The 26,901-nt window shown below is 39.4% G+C and overlaps 1 protein-coding gene and 1 long non-coding RNA gene across 11 annotated transcripts in view; one reads left to right on the top strand and one right to left on the bottom strand.

The window, feature by feature from the left end:
* pard3aa (par-3 family cell polarity regulator alpha, a) overlaps positions 1–19,782 on the bottom strand; it is a 912,377-nt gene extending 892,595 nt beyond the window's left edge. For all 9 annotated transcript variants that reach the window (XM_069914429.1, XM_069914431.1, XM_069914432.1 and 6 more), the window contains exon 1: positions 19,662–19,782. In XM_069914429.1, the coding sequence (XP_069770530.1) occupies positions 19,662–19,781 (120 nt within the window). In that variant the 5' untranslated portion in view covers position 19,782. The remainder of the gene's footprint in view (positions 1–19,661) is intronic.
* Positions 19,456–26,632, top strand: LOC138751739 (uncharacterized). 2 transcript variants are annotated; one of them, XR_011350140.1, is made up of 3 exons: positions 19,456–19,711; positions 23,263–23,375; positions 25,567–26,632. It is a non-coding gene; the product is annotated as an uncharacterized lncRNA (long non-coding RNA). The 2 variants fall into 2 exon arrangements; XR_011350141.1 differs by having other exon boundaries at positions 25,564–26,632.
* Positions 26,633–26,901: the final 269 nt, after the last annotated feature.

Below are 26,901 nucleotides of genomic sequence, written 5' to 3'. Positions count from 1 at the left end.
TCTCGGATCCAGAAGAAGCACGAAAATTTGCAGAACAATTACAAAAATAGACTGAGGGATGAAGACGGGTAATGAGAGCAAAAATTATCACGATTGATATGTATGTGGGTAAAGACAAAAATAGAATGAGGGATGAAGACGGGTAAGGAGGGTAAAAATGACCACGATTGATATGTATGCGGGTAAAGAGGTATAAGAGTGAATAGAGACAACGGGCATATGTGAAAGTATCTGTAATTAGAGGAAAACAGAGAAAGTATAGACAAGAATTAATAAGGGAAGGTAATGGAATAGAGAGAATAAGGAGGGAACTAAAAGAGTGACCTTTGTGACATATAAAAAACGAAATCTTTTCTGGGGGGGGCTGGGTGGGGGAAAAGAGCGGTCACTGCAAAATCAGTTGACGCTTGCGAGTGGATTCGCAAATCCAAATGGAGAGGGGAGATGTGGTTGTCCGACAAGGGATAAAGGGCAACTCAGGAGGGGAAGGGGAGATTGGGGATAAAGAAGATAGAAATAGGAGAATAAGGAAAATGTTGGATGTTGTAGGAATGTTGTCTGGTAAAGAGTTGAAAATAAGAAAACAGAAATGGAAAAGGAGGAAAGGTAATGATGGAAAAACGGAAAGAGAAGATAAACAAAATATAAAATGGCTACGCTGAACTATATGACTCTAAATATTAATGGAATACATAACCAAATTAAAAGGAAGAAACTACTAAATTTACTGAAAAAGGAAAAAATAGATATAGCATTTGTCCAAGAAACACATTTAACTGAATTGGAGCACAAGAAATTAAAGAGAGATTGGGTAGGACATGTAACAGCAGCATCGTATAATTCAAAAGCAAGAGGAGTGGCTATATTAATTAGCAAAAATGTGCCATTTAAAATAGAAGAGGAAATAATAGATCCAGCAGGGAGATATGTTATGATAAAATGTCAGATATATTCAGAGCTTTGGAATCTACTTAATATATATTCACCTAACGAAGAAGATCAAAAGTTTATGCAAGATATCTTTTTGAAGGTAGCTAATACGCAAGGGAACATACTAATAGGAGGGGATTTCAATCTGAATTTGGATCCAAATATGGATAAAACGGGAAAAAAAATTAACAGGAAGAACAAAGTAACCAAATTTATAATTAAATCAATGCAAGAAATGAAACTTGTGGACATATGGAGGAAACAAAACCCAAAAGAAAAGGAATACTCATACTACTCGACTAGACATAAAACATACTCAAGGATAGACCTATTCCTGTTATCAGCCCACATACAAGGGAGAGTTAGGAAAACGGAATATAAAGCTAGACTATTATCGGACCACTCACCCCTGTTATTGGCAATAGAGCTAGAAGACATCCCTCCAAGAATGTATAGATGGAGATTAAACCCCATGCTACTTAAAAGACAGGATTTTAGAGAATTTATTGAAAAACAATTAAAAATGTACTTTGAAGTAAATACGGAATCAGTGGAAGATAAGTTTATACTATGGGACGCAATGAAAGCATTCATTAGAGGGCAAATAATAAGTTATGCAACCAAGATGAAGAAGGACTATAATCAGGAAACAGAGCAGTTGGAAAGGGAAATAATAAACATAGAAAAAAAATTAGCAATAAAGGAAGATACAACCAAAAGAAGAGAATTGGCGGATAAAAAAATAAAATATGAAACATTACAAACATATAAGGTGGAGAAGAATATAATGAAGACAAAACAGAAATATTATGAACTAGGGGAAAAAACACACAAAATCCTAGCATGGCAGCTTAAGACAGAGCAAACTAAGAAAACGGTATTGGCAACAAGGAAAAAAGACAAACAAATTACATATAATCCAAAAGAAATTAAGGAAAACTTCAGAGAATTCTATGAACAATTATACCGAACCGAAAACGAAGGGAAAGAAGGGAAAATAGATGAATTTTTGACTAAAATTGAACTACCAAAACTACAAATAGAGGAACAAAATAAATTAACAGAACCATTTGGAACAGTAGAAATACAAGAGATAATAAAAAATTTACCAAATAATAAGACACCAGGAGAGGATGGACTCCCAATAGAATTCTACAAAACATTTAAAGACCTAATAATACCGCCCCTCCTGGATGTAATCAACCAGATTGATGAGACACAAAACTTACCAGATTCATGTAAAACAGCAATAATTACAGTGATACTAAAACAAGGGAAAGATCCACTCTCACCAGCGTCATATAGACCAATATCTTTGCTAAACACAGATTATAAGATAATAGCTAAACTATTAGCGAACAGATTAGCAGAACAGGTACCGAAAATGGTAAATTTAGACCAAACTGGATTTATCAAAAAAAGACGCACAACAGACAATATTTGTAAATTTATTAACTTAATTCATGCAGTAGAAGGAAATAAAGCACCGGCAGTAGCAGTTGCTTTAGACGCAGAGAAGGCCTTCGACAGAGTAGAATGGAATTACTTGTTCAAAGTATTGCAAAAATTCAGTTTACCGGAGAAGTATATTAATTGGATTAAAGCATTATATAAGGGACCGTTAGCGAAAGTGACAGTAAATGGACATGTATCAAAGCAATTTAACTTAAGCAGGTCAACGCGGCAGGGATGCCCACTATCACCATTATTGTTTGCGCTAGCTATAGAACCACTAGCAGAATCGATAAGAAGAGATAATAATATAAAAGGAATAAAAATAAAAGACAGGGAATATAAAATCAGTCTGTTTGCGGATGATGTGATAGTGTACTTAACAGAACCAGAACTATCAATAAAAGAACTATATAAGAAATTGAAGGAATATGGAGAAGTGTCGGGATACAAGATAAACGTAAATAAAAGTGAAGCAATGCCTATGAATAACGCGGATTTCTCAAAATTTAAGGAGGAATCCCCATTCAGATGGCAAACGCAGGCAATAAGATACCTAGGTGTGCAAATAAACAAAAATCTAGGCCAATTATATAAACTCAATTACAATCCACTAATGAAAAAACTACAGGACGATTTAGAGCATTGGAAAGAGCTACCACTAACACTGATAGGAAGGATAAACTGTATTAAAATGAACATTTTTCCAAGGTTACTATACTTATTTCAGGCATTGCCAATACAACTGACAGAAAAATTCTTCAAAGAGTTAAAGAAAATAATAAGGAGATTTTTATGGAGAGGGGGGAAACCGAGGATAGCACTAGACAAATTAACAGAATGGTATAAACAAGGAGGCTTACAATTGCCAAACTTCAAAAATTATTATAGAGCCGCACAATTAAGGTACCTATCAGATTTTTATCAAACAAGGGAAAAACCAGACTGGACGAGACTAGAATTAGATAAAATAGGGGAAAAGATACCTGAACACATATTATATAAATGGGACGAAAAATTGGTACAACATAGAACTTCTCCAGTATTACACCATCTCCTCAATATATGGAAGAAGATACATGTAGAAAGAAATAAAATAAATTACCAAATACCAAAACTAATATTGACGCAAAATAAGCTACTCCCTTTTACAATAGACAACCTTGCCTTTAGAAAATGGGAAAAAAAAGGGATTAAAAGAATAGAAAATTGTTTTTCAGGAAGTAGATTCTTATCCTTTGAACAAATGAGAGATAAGTACAATATAACGGGAGATACAGCGCTGGCATATTACCAACTGAGATCCTACTTGAAAGATAAATTAGGAAGCAACTTGAGTTTACCAGAGGGAAGTAACCTTGAATATGTGATTACAGATACAATGTTAATCAAAAGATTTATAAAAAATATGTATATTAAACTGCAAGAAAAGGAAAATGAGGAAACAAATGGTAAAACTAAACAAAAATGGGAACAAGATTTAAATATAAAGATAAAAAAGGAAACATGGGAGAAGTTATGCTCTGGAACGATGAGAAATACAATAAATACGAGGCTGCGTATGATACAATATAATTGGTTACACAGACTATACATTACACCGCAAAAGTTAAATAAATGGGACCCAACAGTATCTGATAGATGTTTTCGATGTAAAAAAGAAAGGGGAACAACAATTCATGCAATCTGGACATGTGAGAGAGTAGAAAAATTTTGGGATGATCTCAATCAGATATTAAATAAAATAACAGAAAACAATATACCAAAGAATCCAGAGATCTTTCTCCTAAGTAACATAAAAAATAAAGAATTTGGAATTGACTTGGAGGATGCACAAAAAAGATTTGTTAAGATAGCCCTAGCTGTAGCAAAAAAATGTATTATGTCAACCTGGAAATTGGAAGATAATTTGAAAATACAACAATGGTATATAGAAATGAATAAATGTATTCCATTAGAAAAAATAACATATAGTTTAAGAAATAATATTGAAATATTCGAACAAGTATGGGAGCCTTACATTAAATACAATAGCGAAAACCTACCGGGAACAAACATTACCTAAGTTGATGGAAGGAGAAGAGAAGAAAAAAATGGACTCAGTAGAATTTCTGGTGTATTTTTGTTGAATGACAACATTGTCTAACTGAATTAATGCAACCTAGATTGTATAACTAAAATGGATGAGAGGGGGGAGGGATGGGGGGGTGGCTTGGGAGGAGGGAGGGGGGAGGGAGAAAAAGTCACTGTAAATGTGTGGAAAAGAAAAAGTGTATATCATGGCTATTGTGATTTATGGTGTGAAAAATAAAAAATTTAAAAAAAAAAAAAAAAAAAAGAAGAAAATTTAAAATTTCAATAAAGATCCAAGGTGTCTGCTCTGAATTTTGTGAAAGAATTGCAAAATGCCCATAAAATGTTAACAATATTCCACATTTTCTGGACTTCTGCTGAAATTATAGGATACTGGCTCAAACATCATAAGGATCAATTTCCAAACATATAAATAATGATAGAGGCACGCAAGTTAGCACAAAGACAGCTTCAGTTTAACAAATGGACCACTCATAATTCAAAGATCTTGCAAACTTACGTCACTATCTTTTTAGTAAAACACAAAAATGTTTGACTAACTCAGCAGGTCTCACAGCGTCCACAGGGGCAAAAGAGATAAAACCAACATTTTGGCCATGAGGCCTTTATCAAGGTTTGAACAAGCAGCAGCCAGGTGTCAGAATAATGGATATCTTCCATGGCCTGCGCATCGTCCTGGCCCAACCGCCTCAAAGCGCTGCAAGTACAGGATTCCTCGTTCTCACATACCACGACCTCAACTACGTGATCCCACCACCAGATACATCTTCCCCTCCTTTGGCGGGGACCTTTTTGTCAATCCATTCCTCCCTTCCCACCAATTGTCCCCTTGGTGCCTACCCCTGTAACTTCAGGAAATGCTGCACTTGCACCCTCATCTTGATGAGGGGATTTGGCCCGAAACATCAGTTATGTATTTTTCTCTTTGCTATATAAAGGATACTGCTTGACCTGCTGAGTTTCTCCAGCATTGTTTTTACTTCCTCCCTCACCACCATTCGGAGTCCCAGGCAGCCCTTCCAAGTGAAGCAACATTTCACCTGTGAATCTGCAGGGGTACTCCCATTGTGGTTCCCTCTACATCAGATAAACTAGGCACAGTCTGGAAGATTGCTTTGCTGAACAACTTTGCACTATCCACTGCAATCGAAAGGAACTTTTCGTGGAAATCCATTTCAGGTTTCTGCCCCATACCAATGCCGACATCCTTGTCCATGGTCTCACACATTTGGAGAAACAACAAATAAGTCAAAGTTCAAATGTATTGTCAGAGTACATAAAAGATCACAGAGATTCTTTTACCTGTGGGTCAGGCAGAAATTCTACAGCAGTACAAAGAACTCTGCTCAAGATATGTATACAAAAGAGGAATGTAAACTTAGAAAGAAATTTAAACAAACTGACTGTGCACTACAGAAAATAAATATTCAATAATAAATAATGTGCAAAGTAAGAGCCCTTAAACGAGTCTCTAAGTTTGTTGTTGAGTTTGATGGTGAAATGGAAGCAACTGTTCCAAAACCTGGTGCTAGAGGTCTTGTGGCATCTATACCTCTTTCCTGATGGCAGCAGCAAGAACAGGACATGAGCTGGGTGGCGTGAATCCACGATGATTGCTGCTGCTCTCAGACCACAGCATTCCATGTAGATTTTCTCAATGTGGGGAGAGTTTTGCCTGTGATGTATTGGGGTGTGTCCACTACTTTTTGCAGGGATTTCTGCTCAGAGGATTGGTGCCACCATACCAGGCTGTGATGCAGCTAGTCAAACAGTGCCCTTCATATAGGAAAGGTAAAAATGCATCACCAACTTTTTGCGCTTGAGCCCTTCATAGTCTTGAAAAATGTCGATAGGTGTCCGAACAAAAGAGTGGGGAGGGGGAGGGGAAAGGTGTGGTTGCAGAGGCAGGTGATAGGTGGAAAGGAAGGAAGAGGACAGCAATGATCAATGGGAGGAGGGAAAGCTAGATGAATAAACTGGAAGGGGAGAGGTGGAACAGGAGAGCAGGTTTTCATTACATATCTGTAGAAGTTTGCCAAGTTATTGGAGGTCATACCAACTTCCCCCAAATTCCTGAGAAAGTCGAAGCACTGACATGCTTTTTTCACAATGACTTTCATGCATCGGGTCCAATAAATGTCCTCCGAGGTAGTGACTGAGGAATCTAAATTTCCTCACCATTCCCACCTCTGATCCCCCAATGATCACTGGGTTGTACACCTCTGGCTTTCTCTTCTTAAAGTCCACAATCAGCTCTTTGGTTCTGGTGGCATCGAGTGGGAGATTGTTGTTAGTACTCTATTCAGTCAAGTTTTCAAGCTCTCTCCTGTCTGCTAACCCATCACCCACTTTGTCTACCACCTGCAACCGTGCTATCAATCAGCTAATTTGTAGATGGTGTTATTGTCATACCAAGCAACACAGTCATAGGTGTAAATAGAATAGAGCAGGAGGCTTAGAACGCAGCCTTGTGGTGCTATGGTACTGATGAAGTTTATGGAGGAAATGTTCTTACCAATGGTCACTGAGTATGGTCAAAAAGTGAGGACATCCAGGATCCAATTACACAGTGGGACATTAAGGCTCAGTTCTTGGAAGTTTGCTGATCAGTTTTAATGGGATGATGTTGATTGAATGCTGAACCAAGAGCATCCTGGAGTGACTTACTTGATCTGCAGATCCTGTAATCAGATGACTAACATTTGCCTCTGGTTTCCATTTGCCCTCCCCCCCCCACCACTTATCTCTCCTTTTCCCTATCCCCATGTTTCCTTTCCTCTGGCTTGGTTTCTCCTCCTCCATCTTTTTTCCTCCAGCTCTGCATACATGGAGCCACCCTCCCACAACCAATTCTTACCTTTCCTCTCCTGACCTCCTATCCTTGTCCAATTATCACTTTTTGCCCATTGGTCTGTGCTTCTCCTTCTCTGGCCAATTTATTCAGATACGTGTCTGCTTTTTCTGCATCCCTTGATGAAGGGTTCATCCCAAAACATTGCTTTTCAATCTTTATCTCCGATGGACGCTGGGAGACCATTTTAATTCCTACATTTCTTTCCCATCACCTCTAGGCCCCTCTCCTACTCCCTCCCATTATTTAAATAATATCACTCTTTTCACTAGCCATCGAGTTCCTTCAGCATTTTTCTGTTGATCCAGCGTCTGCAAACCAATCCCACCTGGAAGCATCCAATTAACACAGCTGCTCATCCCCGCGGGTACCGCCCCCGCGGGTACCATCCCCACTTGGAAAGCCAGTAGGTATACTTCAATGAGGAGATTCAGTATGTCACCAAAGACTCTTGAAAACTTCAACATATACCATGGAAACCATTCTAACTGGTTGCATCACTGTCTGGTACAGAGGTGCCAATACTCAAGACAAGAAAAACTTCAGAGAGAGTTGTTAACTTGGCCTGCAACATCTCGGGCACCAGGCTAAGATCCTCCAGCACTTTGGTGTGTTTGTACTACAATCACAGCATCTACAGACTTTTGTGTTTCACCAGTCTTCACCCCATCAAGGGCATCTTCAAGAGGCAGTGTCTTAAGAAAGCAACCACCATCCTCAAGGACCCTCAACACCCAGGCCATGCCCTCTTCACTCTGCTACCATCGGGGAAATGGTACAGGAGCCTGAAGATGAGCTCTCAACAGCACAAAGACAGCGTCTTCCTCTTTGTCATCAGAATTACTGAATGAGCAATGAACCACAGACGTTGCCTTTGACTTTTTCTTTCACTGTTTTTATTCATTTTGAATGGTGGTTTATGTAAAAGTTTCTATTGTGATGCTATTTTTTGCGACATGTTCAGAACAATAAATTCTGATTCTAATCTTAAACTTGCTGCTTGCAAAGTAATCCTCTCTCCAAACTTATTGGTGGGGCACAATGAGTGTGATCAACCTTCTGCTCCATTTGTTGAGTTGACTCAAGTTTTCCCTCACCATAGGAACTGCCTGATCTGCCAGGCATTTCCAACATTCTATCTGTTTGACTCCCATGCAATAGTTCTGATCTGAATTTCACACCTACAAAGTTCTTTGTTTTCTCCCTTCCTCTTTCATCTTTCAATCAGAAGACTTCACAAGTATGTCATCATGATCTCCCCCATCAGAGATGTTCCACTTGCCCAATCCATCTCTCCCCAATCCTCTATCCACATTGAAGATCATTTGCATTCCCATTTTTTGAGTTCTGATCTACGGTCTGTGACCTGAAATGTTAACTCTTTACTCAAATGCTGTCTGCCTCCATTATTTAGTGTCTTAATGTTCAAATTACTTGGAAAAGATCATCACCGAATGAAGAGGAAACGACGACCCTTGATAAAGGAAAAGCCATCAAGAGGAAAGTGAGTCAATCCAAAGATACGGCACTGCAAAAGCAGTGTTGCTGCTGCAGTTCACTTCAATAAAATGCAGGTAAGGGTTCACATCTGCTTGACTGGAAACATTTTAGTGGAGGAGACAGCAGTTTCAGGGGCCTCAGCAAGATGTTGGTGTGGCGCTCCTCTTTTACATTCTGTCCTGTCCATGTTGTATAACAGTGAGTAAGACAAAGAGCAATGGTTTTAAATTTTATTTGCAATTCGGCCATTTAAACCTGTGCTGCCCACTTATATCCAAATTAACCTACAATCCCATACATTTTGTAAAGTCTTCCAAGATTCTGTCTCAGCAACAATAATAAACAAATTAACAAACTAACTGACCTGGTTTGTTGGTACAGGTACGTGGCAATACAACCAGGGAGATGACATCATTCTTCATGATGTCCAATGTTTGGTGAGCTGACAATTGCTCATAGTGGCAAATGAAGATCAACAAGGGGAACAGGAGGCTTCAAATATGTTGCAACAACAGAAATCCAATGATGGAGACTGAATGCTTTTTAAAAAGGTAGAGTCGCTCAAGAATCAGATAGTGAATCCCTTCATCTCCATCCTTTTTGTGCAATTGTTCACAAACCAATCCACCAAATGCAAAGCATCGCTGGAGGAATTCAGCGCATCAGAGCATCTCCATAGGTAGAAAGTAATAATTCTGGGCCATTTATCAAGGCTTGTGAAATGATGGCAAATAAATGGAGGGGTGGGGGGGGGGGGGGAAGAGAGAAGAGGCACATTTAATTTCCACTGACTGAGAAGCACATTGTCCAACCCAGTGTGACCTCCTCAAATTGCTGACTCCAAACACAGAGTGTGTGACGGAACTGGGCCTCGAAGAAGCGCTCAGACCCGAAAAAGCAGTTATACAGTTTTACTTCCTATGGATGCTGAAAGTCCTGCTGAGCTCGCCCAGCATTTCTTGCTTTCAGATTGTGTGACTGCTATGGCGAATGCAAACTGTACTTCCTGCCACCCACCATTTTAATTCCCCCAACCATTCCCACATTTCTTTCCCACTCTCAACACTGGCCTCTTCCTTGACCAGTCCATCCACCTCTCATACCTTCTGCCCCATCAACCCATCACTTCTCGGCCCCACTTCCACTTCCTCCCATTATATAAATAATATCACTCTTCCCGCAAGTCAATAAAGGTTCCAGACCCAAAACTTTACCCATCTCTATTCCTGGATGCTAGCTGACCTGCTGAGTTCCTCCAGCAATTCAAGCCTGCTGAGTTCCTCCAGCAATTCAAGCCTGCTGAGTTCCTCCAGCAATTCAAGCCTGCTGAGTTCCTCCAGCAATTCAAGCCTGCTGAGTTCCTCCAGCAATTCAAGCCTGCTGAGTTCCTCCAGCAATTCAAGCCTGCTGAGTTCCTCCAGCAATTCAAGCCTGCTGAGTTCCTCCAGCAATTCAAGCCTGCTGAGTTCCTCCAGCAATTCAAGCCTGCTGAGTTCCTCCAGCAATTCAAGCCTGCTGAGTTCCTCCAGCAATTCAAGCCTGCTGAGTTCCTCCAGCAATTCAAGCCTGCTGAGTTCCTCCAGCAATTCAAGCCTGCTGAGTTCCTCCAGCAATTCAAGCCTGCTGAGTTCCTCCAGCAATTCAAGCCTGCTGAGTTCCTCCAGCAATTCAAGCCTGCTGAGTTCCTCCAGCAATTCAAGCCTGCTGAGTTCCTCCAGCAATTCAAGCCTGCTGAGTTCCTCCAGCAATTCAAGCCTGCTGAGTTCCTCCAGCAATTCAAGCCTGCTGAGTTCCTCCAGCAATTCAAGCCTGCTGAGTTCCTCCAGCAATTCAAGCCTGCTGAGTTCCTCCAGCAATTCAAGCCTGCTGAGTTCCTCCAGCAATTCAAGCCTGCTGAGTTCCTCCAGCAATTCAAGCCTGCTGAGTTCCTCCAGCAATTCAAGCCTGCTGAGTTCCTCCAGCAATTCAAGCCTGCTGAGTTCCTCCAGCAATTCAAGCCTGCTGAGTTCCTCCAGCAATTCTTAGTCTGCTTTGCATTCAAGTGGTGAATATTATTGCACTAAAATCAGAACAATCAAGGACAGAGGTTGGGTTATTTAAATTTATTGTCACATGTACCAACATGCAGTGAAAAATCTTACTTTGCATGCTATCTAGTCAGTTAATTATACATAATACAACAAGTAATGCAACAAAACAAGCAAAAGCTAACCAAAATGTTGAGTTCAGAACCACAAGACAAAAGTGCAGGATATTTAGTGTTCAAGAGAAAAGTAGTTACCAGTATAAGGCATCATCTTTCACTAATATGAGGTATATTCAAGAGTCCGATCACCACCAGAAACAGTCTACAATCTGGAGATGTGCTTTTTCAGACTCACATATCTTGTGCCTCACAGGTGTGGTGGTGGGGAAGGCGGGGGGGGGTTTCAAGGTGGAAGGGACTGTGACTATCTGTCTGATATGTTGGCTACTTTACAGAGGTAGTGGAGCGATGTCCTAAGACTGTAATGATCAACTTCCATCAACCAAAGCTACTTATTTTTTTTAAACAGCATTTCCATTGAGTTTTCCAATTTTGTTCTGATTGAGCTACTTGATGATTTCTCAATTGAATCCAGTTTTCTCATGAAGAACCAGTACCCTTAACTCTCCTCCAGCATAAATGTTTAATTTTTACATTTAGCCATACAGCAGGTAACAGTCTATTTCAGCTCCAAAGCCCTTGCCACCCAATGGCACTTAATTAACCTGCAATCCCCAGTCCTTTTATTTTTGATGGGTGGGAGGAAACCCATGCAGACATGAGGAGCCCTGGTCCTGATCACTGGCGCTGTAACAGCGTTGCACTAACCATTCCACTCTTGCATTCATGATCTGCCATTTTGTCAAGATCTGATGGTGTAATTCAACTGGAGCATCAATTAGTAAGAGTTTAAATAAATGTCACCAAAAGACAATATTGGTAACATTTCCATAATGCACATTTGATGCCCAAGCTCAATGCTCCATTTGGTCTGGAATTTGAAAGAGGAACTTGCTCTGATACGAGGATGCAAAAAAAATCTTAAAAAATATAATTTTAGATAAAACAGGTTTCCTGTAGCCAAGTAACTTTTACATCAGCCTCTGAACTTCTGATATATCCATAACTTGTGCACTATGTTTCAGGCAAAAATATGACCATCAGTGAACTCCACCATTTAAATTTTATGCAAATTCCTTCAGGAAAACACTGCTTTAACCAAAGGGGTAATTGGTTATTTTTAAAATAAAACAAAATCCAACCAAGAGTTTTTATTCTACCACTGCTTTCACTAAGATTCTAGGGCAGTGATTTATACTTGAATTTAGCTCTCTTTGCAATAGATTCATAGACCAATATGTCAATGCAAAAATAAATTCAAGCAACACTTCCTTTTGGAAGACAATCTACTTCACCAGATAACTGAGAAAATGATCCACTGCCTAATTGTTCAAAAACACTGATTAAAAACAAAAACATTTTAAATAATATAAATACAACCTGATTAATGTGTGGAGTACTTTGGATGAAATGATATGAATTACAAGTAATGCATCTTTTTGACTTTTAACAAATGTACTCTGTATTTTTGGATGTGAAATTTCAATGTTAACAAAAATATTGAAAAAGAAAAACTAAAACAAATATTTTATGTTGATACTAATAAAGATTCTGAAATTCTCAACCTCATGGATAAAATGTATCACTAAAATATGTTCCTTCAACAATGTTTCAGCTGCTAACATGATTTATGAAATACTCAAAGGATGATTTTGAGAACAGAGAGCATTCAACTATTAATTTCACAGGTAAAAAAATCTACTTAAAAATATATTACATGAAAAAGTCATTTAAACAATAATTTTGTTTAATACTTGAATCAGCTTTTGAGCAATGCATTATGATTTCAGAACACAAAGCCCAAAAAAATTGCCTTTGCTCAAGTGATACATTGACCAGGTGCACAATTTTATTTTTATTTTTATTTTCTCTCTGCATAATCTGAACAAATTGCAATCATGCCAACATCAATGCCAGACACAGACCTTCTCACACATCATAACAGAAATTTGTGCCATACTAATCTATAGAAGGGCTCCAAACTCCATTTTACTTTCTTCAGGTCTGTGGGAGATTAGCCTCATACCCAGTTAATTGATCCTCCCCAGCATTGGGATTATTGTGGGAGGACTGGGTTGAGTAATGGGAGCAACCACAATACAGAACATGGTTAACCAACATTCATGATATCTACATGCAATAAGATAACACATTTTGTAATTGACACATTTAAATGTTTAATTTAAGACGAACAAAAAAAACTTGCAGATTATACTGTCCACTTTAACTTCCTTCTCCACATTGCTTGTGGTCAGCACAGAGCCAAACCAGGCAATTCCAGGAAAAACTGAAAGCAGGATGGGAATACTTGTGTTTGGATTGAAAAATATACTATACAATCCTACTCTGTTACTCATGGTTGAACAATCTAAACTTATAATCTTGAATGAATCTCCAGCTCCAAAGAACAGCAAACAGAAAGGAAAGAGTTAAGTCTCAGTATAATTTTGCAGCCCAACCTGGACTTCATTAGCAATTTGAGCTCTGCTCTCTCACAGAACTCCAACTGTACATGTGTACATGAATCAAAAGCTTCGTCAGAAGTCATTTTTTCTGCTCTTGTAGTTTGGACTAAATGCTGTTTATTGAACAATTTAACTCCTCCATGTTCAAGGCTGTGCTAATTCTCTTATCGAACATGTTGATTTGAACTGGATTTCCAAAATTAATTGACAAAGGCCAAAAAAGCCTCCCACTGGTTAGTATTTTTTTTAATTATAATATGATGCATCAAAAATGATCTGCAACTCAAAAAAATGGCACAGAGTAAATTTTTCAAGATGATACTGCTGATTACAATGGTCTATAGAAATGAATAAATGTATTCCATTAGAAAAAATAACATATAGTTTAAGAAATAATATTGAAATATTCGAACAAGTATGGGAGCCTTACATTAAATACAATAGCGAAAACCTACCGGGGACAAACATTACCTAAGTTGATGGAAGGAGAAGGAAAGAAAAGAATGGACTCAGTAGAATTTCGGGTGTATTTTTGTTGAATGACAACATTGTCTGACTGAATTAATGCAACCTAGATTGTATACCTAAAATGGATGAGAGGGGGGGGGTGGGGAGGTGGCTTGGGAGGAGGGAGTGGGGGGGGGAGAAAAAGTCACTGTAAATGTGTGAAAAAGAAAAAGTGTATATCATGGCTATTGTGATTTATGGTGTGAAAAATAAAAAATTTAAAAAAAAAAGATGATAATGCTGATTGATCACCAACTGGACTATGGACTGCACGAAAAAGAAAAGCAACCAATAAAACAGATGATGAAAGTAACCGGAAGAGGAAAATATTTTCCTCCCAGAAACCACCAATAATATACATGACAAAATCTTAATGAACAATGAAAGAAAAGGAGAAATAAGAAAGCAGAGCAGTGCAGAAAGAGAATATCCTTTCACTACTACAAGAACCTTATGAAGACATACAGCTGATGAGACTCAATTGGACAATTTTTAAAATATTATGCTCTGCAGCACACCAAATCCAGTCATTTTTGAAGCACCCATGAAGATGTAAACAATAATTTTATTGTCAATATAGTTTGCATTGCAACAGCTAATTTTAAAATATTATAGAGAAAATTAAAAACCTGCACTCCTTGAAGTATACTATCTGTAGAACCATGACAGAAACAGCCACGAAAAGTGTTCTAGTTATACAAAACACAAAAATGAGTGGTGACCAAAATTGCAGAACCTCAAATACATTTTTAAGATCATTCATTTTATTGTTGACAGTTTATTTCTTTCCATTTTAATTTACTTATTTTAATTCATCTTTTCAATTATGATAATAGCAAAATAAATATATATATTAATGAGCATAAAGAAAGCATGGAATTGGTAAACACAGCAAAATACAATTCTGAGGGCGCATTTCAGTTGGATGAATGAAGAAACTTTGGAGCATTAAGCATCTTTGACTGAGTTGAGCACAGACATTAAGAATGGGTTGAGCTACTATCAAGTACACAGATCACGACAAGTAGCGATTGATTTTAATAAGATTATTGGAACAATAAATGAATATGGAGAGACAATAAACATGTGTCTATATTAAGAATCTAGGAACATAGGAAGTAGGAACAGGATTAGGCCAAAAATAGCCCATCGAGCCTGCTCCGCCATTCAATACGATCATGGCTGATCTAATTTATGACCTAACTCTACCTACCTGCCTTCTCCTCATATCCCCTAATTCCTCTATCATGTAAAAATTTATCTAACCGAATTTTAAATATGTTTAATGAGGCAGCCTCAACCACTTCCCTGGTTAGAGAATTCCAAACATTCACTACTCTCTGGGAAAAACTATTTTTCCTCATCTCTGTCCTAAATCTATTCCCCCAAATCTTTTAGTTTCCCCGGCCAGCTCAAAAAACCTTCCTACATCTATCCTATCCATACCCTTCCTAGCTTTCTATTGAAAGCCTCTAGACTGATGTTTTAACTAACTTTCATTGTTCCACAATTTTGTACCCAAGTGCATCCAAATGAGTTTCATGTAACTGATACAAAGAAAATCCTTCAAAATATCCATAATAGCAATAACCTATTCTTTGAAATATTAAAAAGCATTTATTTTGCTACCAATCATTGTGACCCCTCTCCATTCAGCACATCATCGGTGAATTCAATGTTACAGATGATAAAAGAAAAACAAACTATTTTTGGTATCAGAATTTACGTTGATCACTTCTTATTTTTCTATCGGCCACAAGCAACGCCAATGAATGGGACTGTAAATAATGCATTGTACTTATGTCTATAACAACAAATTCTTAATTCATGCATTCTTTTCCTTATGGGTCTGCAACCACAAGGAAGCAAATTAACATACCCACTTTTTTTTTGCCCATTGCTTTCCCTCTTGACAGCAAACCACCATCAAGCAATCGGTGTATACCGACCGGTCGGTGTACAATGTGACATCAGCAACGATAGTACGCACAATTAATTGATGGACATCAAGAGACAAAATTAACAGATGTATCTTTAAATCGATAACAAATAAGTTAGTTTGTCAATAAAAAAAAAATCATTTAAAAAGGAACAAGTCCCTGCGCAACCAATTTAGCAACAAATTTTGAGGGGCAAATCTCTTCATAGGGTGATTCATTTGTTTCACTGTCAAATAACTTTTCACAACCAACTGGTTATATGGAGCAAATACTTTATGATGGGCAAGAAGATAATTCTATCAGTGTTCTATATCTTAGAATTACATCTATTGTTCCTAGATTCCTTTGAATGTGGAAAATAAAAGCAGGCAGTGAGAGTAATTTGAAACAGCGGTCAATCAATATTGCAAAACTAAATTTTAAATCATTATTAATATCAAATAGTTTTATAACATTATTAAAATATCTTCTGTTCACCATGCATATGATAAACCATATCTGTCAAGGTGAATTATGTATTCTTAACAGAGCAGCTTGGCTTCAAAGTGAAAATCATTTACTTGCAACAAAGCTGGGCCCCATATTTAAATTCTAAACATCATTTCTACAAACATAAGCATCATTTTACTTCAGAACGGCCAAACTAGGAAATGACACAATGCTGACAAGAATAGTTTGCTGTGCCTTCTGTCATTCAAACCAAATTAGCAAACTATTATGCTCTTTAATGACAAGATAATTTTTAAAAATGAAGCATTAAAAAAAAATCAGACGCTCACAAAAAATTCTGCACTACTGTCATATATTTAGTTATTACCTGTACTGCTTATGAACTACATTGTAAAGTTAGAGTGAAGTAGTATTTTATAATTTTCTTCAATGCTCATGACAAGTTGAGTTACTTTTTTGAGCTGTTTCTGATAATGCTGGTTGGCTAGTTGATATCCACCCAAGTATCCACTCTTGGGAGACCTCTGTCCCCTAAGTTAGATATCATACAGAGCTCATACAGGCCCAAAAGGTCAGTAATATATCTTTGCGCTCCTATGGATGCTGCAAAACCTGTTGAGTTTCTCCAGTATTTCTGTGTTTTCACTGCAATCACAACATCAGCAGACTTTCATATTTCACTCCTATCGTACAAAGACCTAATACTTTTTTCCAAACATTTATCCAATTTTCCTTAAAATTCAGAGACAAAATTAATGTCAAAGTCTTTTTTTTGACCTGGCATTCTGCAGTTTAAACATCTGGTTGAGAATGGAGATATGGTGGATTAAATTAGCCAGATGATATGGACGGTGAGCACCAAAATTAGCACAGAACAGTCAAGCTGACAGGTTTAGTTCTTTGCTGTAAATTCAAAGCAATTAAATGGTGTTCCTTTGAAGAAACCAACAAGAATACAAACTAACCATCCTCACTCTAACTTCACCATTACACATCCAAACCATAACAAAATATCCCCTCACACAATTTTTACTGAAACAACTTGTATCCTCCCCACCCTAGTTTCTAACTTACATTCCAGTGAATCCAAGCTGCCATCTCTTCCATGGATCCAATTCTTTCATATAACATTATAACTAAGAATACTTAAGTGTATTCCACTCATGTATGTCACTGAAAGCTCAATGTTCCTTTTGGCATAGTTCAGGGTTATCTTGATGAAGATTTCAAGGTGGGGTCAATAGAGGATGACATTTTCAGAGCAGCAAGTTACTTTTGACATGGAGGAAAGCTATTTCGCCAAGCAGAAGCACCTCTTCAGTTCTATTCCCCCCCCCACCCCCCTTTCCCTGTTCTCTTTTAGCCAATTCATTATCACATGACCACTTTGCTACTCAGCAATTAAGCTATTATTTTTCACATGGAAGTCTGTAAAACTTACTAAAACTTACAAAACTGCTTCCTCAAACTGACCAATACAACTTGCACACATCATTAATTTGCAAAATTGTGTTGTGTACAAAACAGCCACCATTACCAATTTATCACTGACGACAATATTTCAAAAGTAATAACGTCTGAGAAATGTTTCTGAGTCATCTCAAGAGACCCGTTTCCATGTAGGAATTAGATTTTAACAAGCCCCTTCCTTCCAAGCTAATATTTACTCAAATTCATCTTCTCTTTGCATGTATTTTTTGTTGTCCTTACATTTTAACCCCAGCAATCAAAATCTGGATTGGAAATCTTTTCTCTTCCTCAAACAACAAATGTTCATTAATTTGCATTGAGTAAAACTTTTTTTTTAATATTTCTGCAGGTCTTGCAACAGGATTTGGTGCGACTTAATGGCAAAAATATAAATGATTTCATTTACCCAATAAGATCTCAGAAAATTCATTAAATAACTGAAGTGGGACTCCAACAAGTGAAGCTTGCTGTCCAAATTAAATAACCGAAGTGGGCACTTGCTATCAATTTGTTAGAATTGGGTGGCAAATAAAGATGTTGATTTAAAGATTAACCCCAACTATTTCCCCCCCCCCCCCCCGACCAGTTTCTTGCACAGGAAAATGTTATTAATTGCATATATTGTCATCCAGAATAGCTTCAGTCATACATGTAAAGACTCGTAAAATTTATCACAATTTCCATCCAAGGGACGTAACCACATGCTAATTAATATTTTGACTGATACTGCGACAGCTGATTCATAGTCACTCTTTTTTCTCTTACCAGATGATGTTAGCCCATTCAGAAACACAGTCTTTACACTCATGCAACCTGACCTCAATCTCAGTTCAACTCAATATGGAACACAGCTCTTCAGATAAATGATTGTCCAGCAGAAAAAATATCCTTACACCTCACCCCAGAGCTCCCTCAAAAACAATGTTGCAGTAAATGATACAGTAAAGTATGCCCCAACACATAATAGCTGACAGGGGAACATTTGTCTGGGCTTCATCTGAAGTTTAATCTTGCAGCCATGGTGACACCAAGACGAAATGCCTTCGGTTGCGGGGGGAAATGAATGTTTAAAATATTAATCTTTAAACCCTACGAAGTCGATGCAGTAACATGAAAATAACCAAGTGGATCCCGGCCCTATAGTGAGTGCAACAGGACACATTATCCTTCATGTGTGTGATCAACTTACTGTCCAGGGAACGAGCGTCAATTACGAATCAATACCAGCTAAAAATGGGCCTTTTTTTTCTGCAGCTGATCTCTCCTTTATTATTTTCATGTACCCTTTGAGATCTGGCTCCAGATCCCGGAGTGGGCTCAGTGCATGTTAAAAATGTTCTCCCCCGTTGCTCACTTCAACGGGGCCACATTTCACTCTGACCTGCAGGGTTAATGCGTGGCCGGAAAATGCCCATGGGCCGAAACTCCTGGCCACTCCACTGCGGGGCCTCCATCCCCGGGAAAGCCTCGGCCTGGAGTTGAATCACCTCCAATGCTCACCCCACACAGTCACCTCCCAGCAAGTCCTGGCTTTGAAACCAGAGACCTCGCAAGGCGACGTGGGCAAACGCAGAATGAATTGTGAGGCAAAGTTTCCCACAACAAAAAAAAACTTTCCGGCTCAAAACTTGGGCCCGGGGGGTGGGGGAGGGGAGGGGGGGGGGAACGTGAAGACTCGGGATTTACTGCATATCCCTCCCTCGAGTGCTGCCGTCGCCCTGACTGCAGCCACCTCGGATCCCCCCGGAGTGGCGAGGAGCGCCATGTTGATCCCGGCTGCTGGCTGGACACCGAACCCGGGCGGCCGCTCGCTCCATTGTGTCGAGGACGGATCGGACGCCTCTTCCCGCACTCACCTTGGCGATGGCTCGGCGATACCTGGTCACCGCTTGCTGGATGAGGCTGTGTACGGTGATGGCTCCATCTCCGCAAGGGACGACCACCCTGGTTCTCGCGAAGCAGACGGTCACTTTCATTCCCCCCCCCCACCCCCACCTCCCCTCCCTCCCTCCCTCCCTCCGACTCCTTCACAACAATAATATTGAATAATAGACTCGGTCGTTCCGGACCCCAAATCCAAAATAAAACCCGAGACGATCTCCGTTCGCGGCGCAAGCCCGTGTTTATGTCGCCCTGGCCCTCCGCGTGTGCAGTGAAGCGGTGTCCATGGTGCGGGTGCGGGTGCGGGCGGGCGGGCGGGCCGGCTGCGCTCTTCTGTCTGTCTGCGGCCACCTGTTCCTGTTGGTGGGAACCGAGCGCAGTGTTTCCCGCAGAGAGCGAGCCCGAGCCAGGGGAGCGGACAGGGCGCCACCCAGTGTCACTGGCACTTCCCGCCAACTGGAAGCGATGTATTTTCGCTCGACACGATCTGACACGTTCAACGAGCTTGCACCTCCCCCGGGTTGCACAAAATCAACTCCGCCACGGCCACCTTCCTTCCTCCCGCAGATGGTGGATGGTTTCAGGGAGACGAATTTCCAGCCTCCTGGCCGAGCAAATGAGGAATCAAAGTCCTTTTGCTGTTGATCAGTGTATTCTGCAGGGACAGTGAAGAACATAGGACCATGAAACACCCGAGTCTCGACCCCACATCGCCCCCAAAATGAAAACTCTGCTGCTTTCACAGATCTCTTTTCCCCTGCGATGTTCATGGGTATTTCTGGAAGCCTCTTAACTCTCTTTTTTGTATCTGGCTTCAAACCCTTTGGTGCTTCCCCTTTCTCATCCTATTTTCTACTCCCCGCATTCTCAAATTCTGACACCTGCTTTGCCACTGGAGGTAACATCTTGAGAAAAGTCATCAACCAGAGCAAAATAATTCATGTTCCAAGGATCCTCAGTGTCTTTAGCCAGCCTGTGGCAAGTTAACAGGGGGAGTTGGGGTGCAAGGGGGCTGCTGGGCTTAGCTCTAAGGAATTTGCTTCAATTTGATAGGGTTAAGGAAAAAGATGAAAGGGTATTTTATTTGGTCGAGAAGTGATTCATAAAGATAACCTTTGCATCCCTTAAGGAGGCAGAGTTTGAGGACAAGTTTCGTCATGAATATGCATTGCTGGCTTTTCAAAACAGAAGCCAGGTATTTCAGTTGCGGACTGAATGACTCAACACAAACAATACTTGGAAGTGTTCCTGGAGAGCGTAATCAAGTGTTGCAAGGTAGCATGATGGGCCAAATAGCCTCCTTTGGTGTCTGGAACTTGCTACAACTCTGAATAATTGACCAACAATACCCCAGCTGCTCCTCACTAGCTTCTCAAAAAGGGAAATGCTTTCTTCTATTCAGTCCTAACTTTATTGAGTTATTATCATGTGTATACCAAGTGATTTTGTTATCTTCTGTACACACCATCATAAGTATTTCTAAACACCAATATCCCTATCCTTGACCGCTGTTTGAACCTAAACCATCCCATTCCAATTTTTGGATTTGTACTTGATTCAGTGCTGAATTTCCAAGCCCCTTTCCACTCAACTTGGCTTCAACATTCAAAATATCACCTACTTCTGGATCCCAATTGTTTTTCTGTCTGCTACTGATGCCCACCTTGCACCCTCCTCCAACCTGAACTCATCCAGAATTGTAAATAGACTCACACGGTCATCACCATTATCCGGGTCTCTTGTTCCCACCATTTTAAAACTTTCTTATTGGAACCATTCCCTCTATCCCTCTAACTTTCTCCAAGCCAACTCCATTAAACCTGATTCCAACTTTGTTGACCTAAATCCAGCTGCTTTCTCTCTCAAACCCCTCTGCCTCTTTCCATCCTCTTTATGATATTTTATGAAAATCTTCCTCTGAATATATTCTTATATTGGCTCGAATGAAGTTGGTATATAAAAAAATTGATGAAAGCAATGTGGTAGAAATTGTTGATACGGATTTCAGCAAAGCCTTTGATAAGGTCCCACATGGAGTTCATTAAAGTCCAGAGATCTAAAATTGCTTGGGTGATAGGTGGCAGAGGGTAGGGATAGATGGGTATTTTTTGGCCTGGAAAATTGAGTAAGTGGTGCTCAGAAGGAATTAGTGCTGGTCCTTTCTTGTTTGTAACACTAAAAAAATGACATGGAACAGAATGTCGGTGGTGCAGACAACATCAAAACTGGTGGAGACATGCAGTAAAGAAGGTTGTCTAGGATACATGGGATAGAGTTCTCTGCAAAAGTTGGTGTCAGGTTGAATGTAATTCTGACAAGAGAAAGGCCATGCACTTTTGAAAGTCAAATTCTGGAGGACATATCAAGTAACTGGCAAGGCACTCCACTCTGAGCATTGAAGTACAGAGGGCCTTGGGGTGAAAATTCATAGCTCCCTGTCAGTGTCAACACAGGTTAATTGTGAGTGAAGAAGGCAGAACCAACTGAGTGAATACCAGGCCTCAGTACTGAGAATGTTAAACTGGAAGAAGACACTGATATTGATTCACTTAATTGTGCAGAGAGCTCCAAAGTGCCTTGAAGGACTTGGTCTGCGTAATCCACCACAAGATTAAGATTATAGGGATCTTCCACAAACCATGCATTTTGTGCCTAATTCTGATCTCAAAAGCAACATTTTCTCTCATTCAACCAAAGGCACATTATGAGTAGAGAATTTCCTTTTCAATGACTGCTTTTCTGAAAGGAAACTCCCATAATATAGGAAATGGTTGATAATTTCCAGGGACAGGCATTGCAGTGGAAGTAGGGCTCATCCTCTCGTATGCTTTAGCAACAATGACTTGGAGCTCAGTCTTTTGGACTGAACGAGGTTTGGGTGGCCTTGGTTCTGGAGTGTGATAACTGGGTTGAAAAGTTTTTGATTCATTCCATTAGTGAAGATGAGAGAAATTTGTTGGAGGTGAGATTCAACATGGTGATGAGAAAAACTGAGAACGGCAGTGACCTGATTTCATTTGACATGGATCTTTACTCAGCTTGATGATCTGATGCATTGAATTGTGAATATTGTGTCTGGTCTGCTGATAGATGGAGGGAAACCCTTCTGTGATTCTGCAAGCAGCACGTCAACACTGGGAGGAATATCCAGGATGATGAAACTCATCAGCAAAAATAATTATACAGCATGGAAACAGTCCAAGATGTCTCCTGAAGCAAGTTCAATTTGCTTGTGTTCAGCCCATATCCTTCCAAACCTTTCTTATCCATGCATCTCTCTGAATGACCTTTGAATGTTATTATTGTCCCCACTTCTACCTCTTCCTCTGGCAGTGCGTGCAACAAAACCATCTGTGTGGAAAAGGATCCCCTGAACTCCTTTCTAAATCTTTTCCCACTCACCTTCAATCAACGGCCTCTTGTTTTCAACTCCCATATACTTGGAAAATAATGACTATTTATTTTTATCTCTGCTCCCTTTGCCTTCTCCACTCCCACCTTATTCAGCCTCTTCTTATAATTCAAGCCTGTCATTCCTAGTAACAGTCTCATGAATCTTTTCTGCTCTCTTTCCAGTTTATATTTCCTATAGCTGGGTGACCAGAACTGCGCACAATACTCCAAGTGCAATTACACCAAAGTCCTGAATAATGGCCCTGCTCCTGTTCACAATAGCCTGACCGATGAAGGTAAGCAGGCCAAATATACCACACGGTCTAACTGCATCATTAGTGAGGGCATCAAGGGATATGGAGAAAAGGCCAGAAATTGGAACGAGTGTAGAGTAGCTTAGTGTAGATTTACGGAACGGACCCGATGGGCCTAGTGGCAAGTTCCTTTGACTTATGGTCTTGTGATCACCAGCTTTAATGAACTATGTACCTACACCCCAAATTCTAACTATTCTACAACATTATCTATTTCAGTCCTTGTCCATTCCATTGCCCCAGTGCTTCTTTAAGATGCTGATCAGATTTGTCGGGAAGTTCTTGTGGAACAGTAAGATGGCTAAGGTCTCCATGAAAAAAATTGATTTGGGGGTTATGAACTGGGTAGTCTGAAATTGCCAGACTTCAAAAATACTATTGGGCAGCCCAGTCAAGATTTATCAGTTCTCTCTATGAGGGAGGTGGTACCCCCTCTTGGGCACAAATTGGACTACACACAGTAGGAGAAAAGATAACAGGAAAGTTAAAATATAAGTGAGTCACTAAACTGATATCAAGGGAAATGGATAACCCAATTTTAAAACATGTAATTCAGACATAGAAAAACAATAAATCAATGTATTGGACTAAAGGTGAGGTTATCTCCAAAAATGCCCTTGTCCTAGAACAAATTAATACCAATGATTCTGGATAATAAGATCCTGGACATCTAGTGCCAGAAAGGGATCAGGTGTATCAAGATTTGTTTTGAATAGGGGCACATCATGACATTTGAACAGCTGAGGAATAAGTATGAATGTTGTACACCATTGTATGTTTGTTTTGAACTGTGAGTCTTTGGAAATAAAAATTATTTTAAAAAAAATTTCAACCCACACTTTTCAAATGATCATACTTCCTAAATATCTCATTACAAATATGACTACTGATCTGTAGCTTTAATATTAGTAAGTGATTACTCAAAATTGGAGATGTCTGACATTAATGTAGACAACTGAATAGTCAGGGTCACTAGTTCAATTTTACAGAAAGCTGAGCAGTTATAAAATTAAATTCCTAGAACACTGAGTGTACAATAATAACAACATATTCAGTCACCCAATGTCAGAAACTTTCATAAATGTATTGTGCATGACATCCACACTTGAATAATCTTTCTGTTGACAGAGCATGATAATTACAGATCTAATGTTTTTTTTAAAATTATTTTACATAATTGTGTTGTAAATAAAATCAAAATGCTGCCATTGAACACTCTGTTCTAACATCCCATGCCAGTTGATAAATCTTTTATTCTTCTTCATTAATTTATGTTTTCACTTTTGGAGTGTTTGAGATTTTTCAAGCATCTAGATTACCAATTAAGGAATGCAATTTTTACAACTGTGTGTATGCAATTACCAGAATTAGGCCCCGAGAGTTATTGATATTTGAGATCCTTCTCATCTGTCAAGTTCACTTTCGACAGGTGTATACGCTGAGCAGATTTTATTACCATTGCCTATTTCTTTGTTCAAATACAGAGTGATGTTACACCTTTTCTGATGGCAATAGAGACAGGTGAAAGGTTTTCTGACAAAATCTGTCATCCTTTACACAATCTGTTCATGTTCCTTGTATAGAATTATTGTTTCATTTTACTGCTGCAGAAATAGTCAATTAGAACAATAACAGATGATTTAAGGATGAGGCACACTCTATAATTCTTTCAATCACAGCTCTGCCAAGATTTTATGAATTGCCTCTCTTGTCCTGAAGGCAGAGATTATTTTCAGATTTGGACTACCCATGTGTTTGCAGATCTCCATGTGATTTTCTTCTGTTCCCTTCAGCCCCCTCCTTTCCCCTGGTACCATCACTAACTGAGGTATGGTTCCAGAACAGTCAGGAACTCACGAGCATCTCAGGCTAGCTGGCCTTCTTTGTGAATGAGGTCCACAATGAGCGCACAACCTAAGTTCAATGGAAACAATTGGGGACACTTCTGTTCACTCCACTTATTTCTTTGGTTATTTAAATATGGTTGTCTTTATGTGTAGTAATTATTAATATTGGATCATTTGCTGTTCAAGATGCATTTCCATTTTTAATATCTGAGATTATTAACTGCTAATTTTTATCTGAAAATGAATACAAATTTGTCAACTGTATTTATATTTTTCTGCCATCTATGTATTTCGTTTGACAATAGTATTAAATTATCCACCAGCAGCTATCACCTGTCACCTGGAAGGAAGGAAAAAAAGGCTATACAGAAAGACCCTGACTTACGATGTTCCGACTTATGATATTTCAAAGTTACTTTGGAGTCTACCTGTATCGTGTTTTGACGGACCAAAAGCCATTTTTTAAAAAAAAGTGATTGAAGCACATGCCTAGATTGTCGACACTGGGAAGGGAGAGAGATTGAAGATGGAAAGAGAATGACAGGAATCCGTGCATGCATTCAAAATTATAAAGTAGGTTACAAGTGATGCCACTGCCCCTAGTTACCTGGCGCCACCTCAGACTCCCAGGAGTGAGGAGATCAGCTTCCCAGGCTGGCAGGAGTGGGGACGTCGGCCTCTCGGGCCGGCAGCAGCCGATATGTGGGAATCAGAAGGGCCTGTTACCATGCTGTATCTACATTTTTTTTTAAATTAAAAAGGAGTGACTTGTCATCTTGTGTAAAAACAAATTAAACATCACTTGATTATAAATATGAAAAATGGCATGTACAAAAATGAAATCAAAATAAATAAGTTACAAGATTAGATCACTTGTTATTGCAAACATTAGAAAAAAGTAATGTCAATTATACTGCATGGAAACACCCCACTCCCAGAAATTCTGGAACACTTATTGTGGACACTCAACATCTCTGTCAGGAAGGTGAAACAGGGACTGCACTTCCTGAGAAGACTGAAGTGGGCAAGTTTACAACCACCATCATGTCAACCTTCTATAGGAGTGCAGTCAAAAGTGTCCTGGCTGGCTGCGGTGTGGTTCCTGCAGAGAAATGGATCAGAGGTCAATCCACAGGCTTATGAGTGCCAGAGAGAATTACTGGAGTCTCCCTCACCATCCCACACCCCCTCCCCACCTCTTTTTAATGTGATCTACTGGGATCATTAACTGAAGAGGGCACACAAAATCATCGAGGACCCCTTCCACCCTGCCCACACCATCTTTCAACTGCTCCTATCGAGGAAGAGATACAGGAGTATCAGAGCCAGCCACACAAGGCTGAGGAACATCTTCTTCCCATAGGCAGTGTGTATGCTGAATGACCAAAGGAACTGCTCACACTAACCATCTGAGACTCTCACATGTGAAAAACAATTTTTATTTATTTATATATGTGTGCAGATAAAATACTTGTCCTGTATATGTATTGTTTGTAGGTGTTTTCTGTCTGATTGTGTGTCTGCATGTTCTGCACCAAGGACCAGAGAATGCTGTTTCATCAGGTTGTACAATCAGATGACAATTGACTTGAACACTTGCACATTCAAAGGTTCAGAAATGCAGATTTCCCTATTTCTTCAGTAACTTCAATACTGCTTTC

The sequence above is a fragment of the Narcine bancroftii genome, chromosome 1 (assembly GCF_036971445.1).
Source record: "Narcine bancroftii isolate sNarBan1 chromosome 1, sNarBan1.hap1, whole genome shotgun sequence".
Taxonomy (NCBI): Eukaryota; Metazoa; Chordata; class Chondrichthyes; order Torpediniformes; family Narcinidae; genus Narcine; species Narcine bancroftii.
The sequence above is the reverse complement of the archived record's forward strand: the minus strand, read 5'-3'. Positions and strand labels throughout refer to the sequence as shown.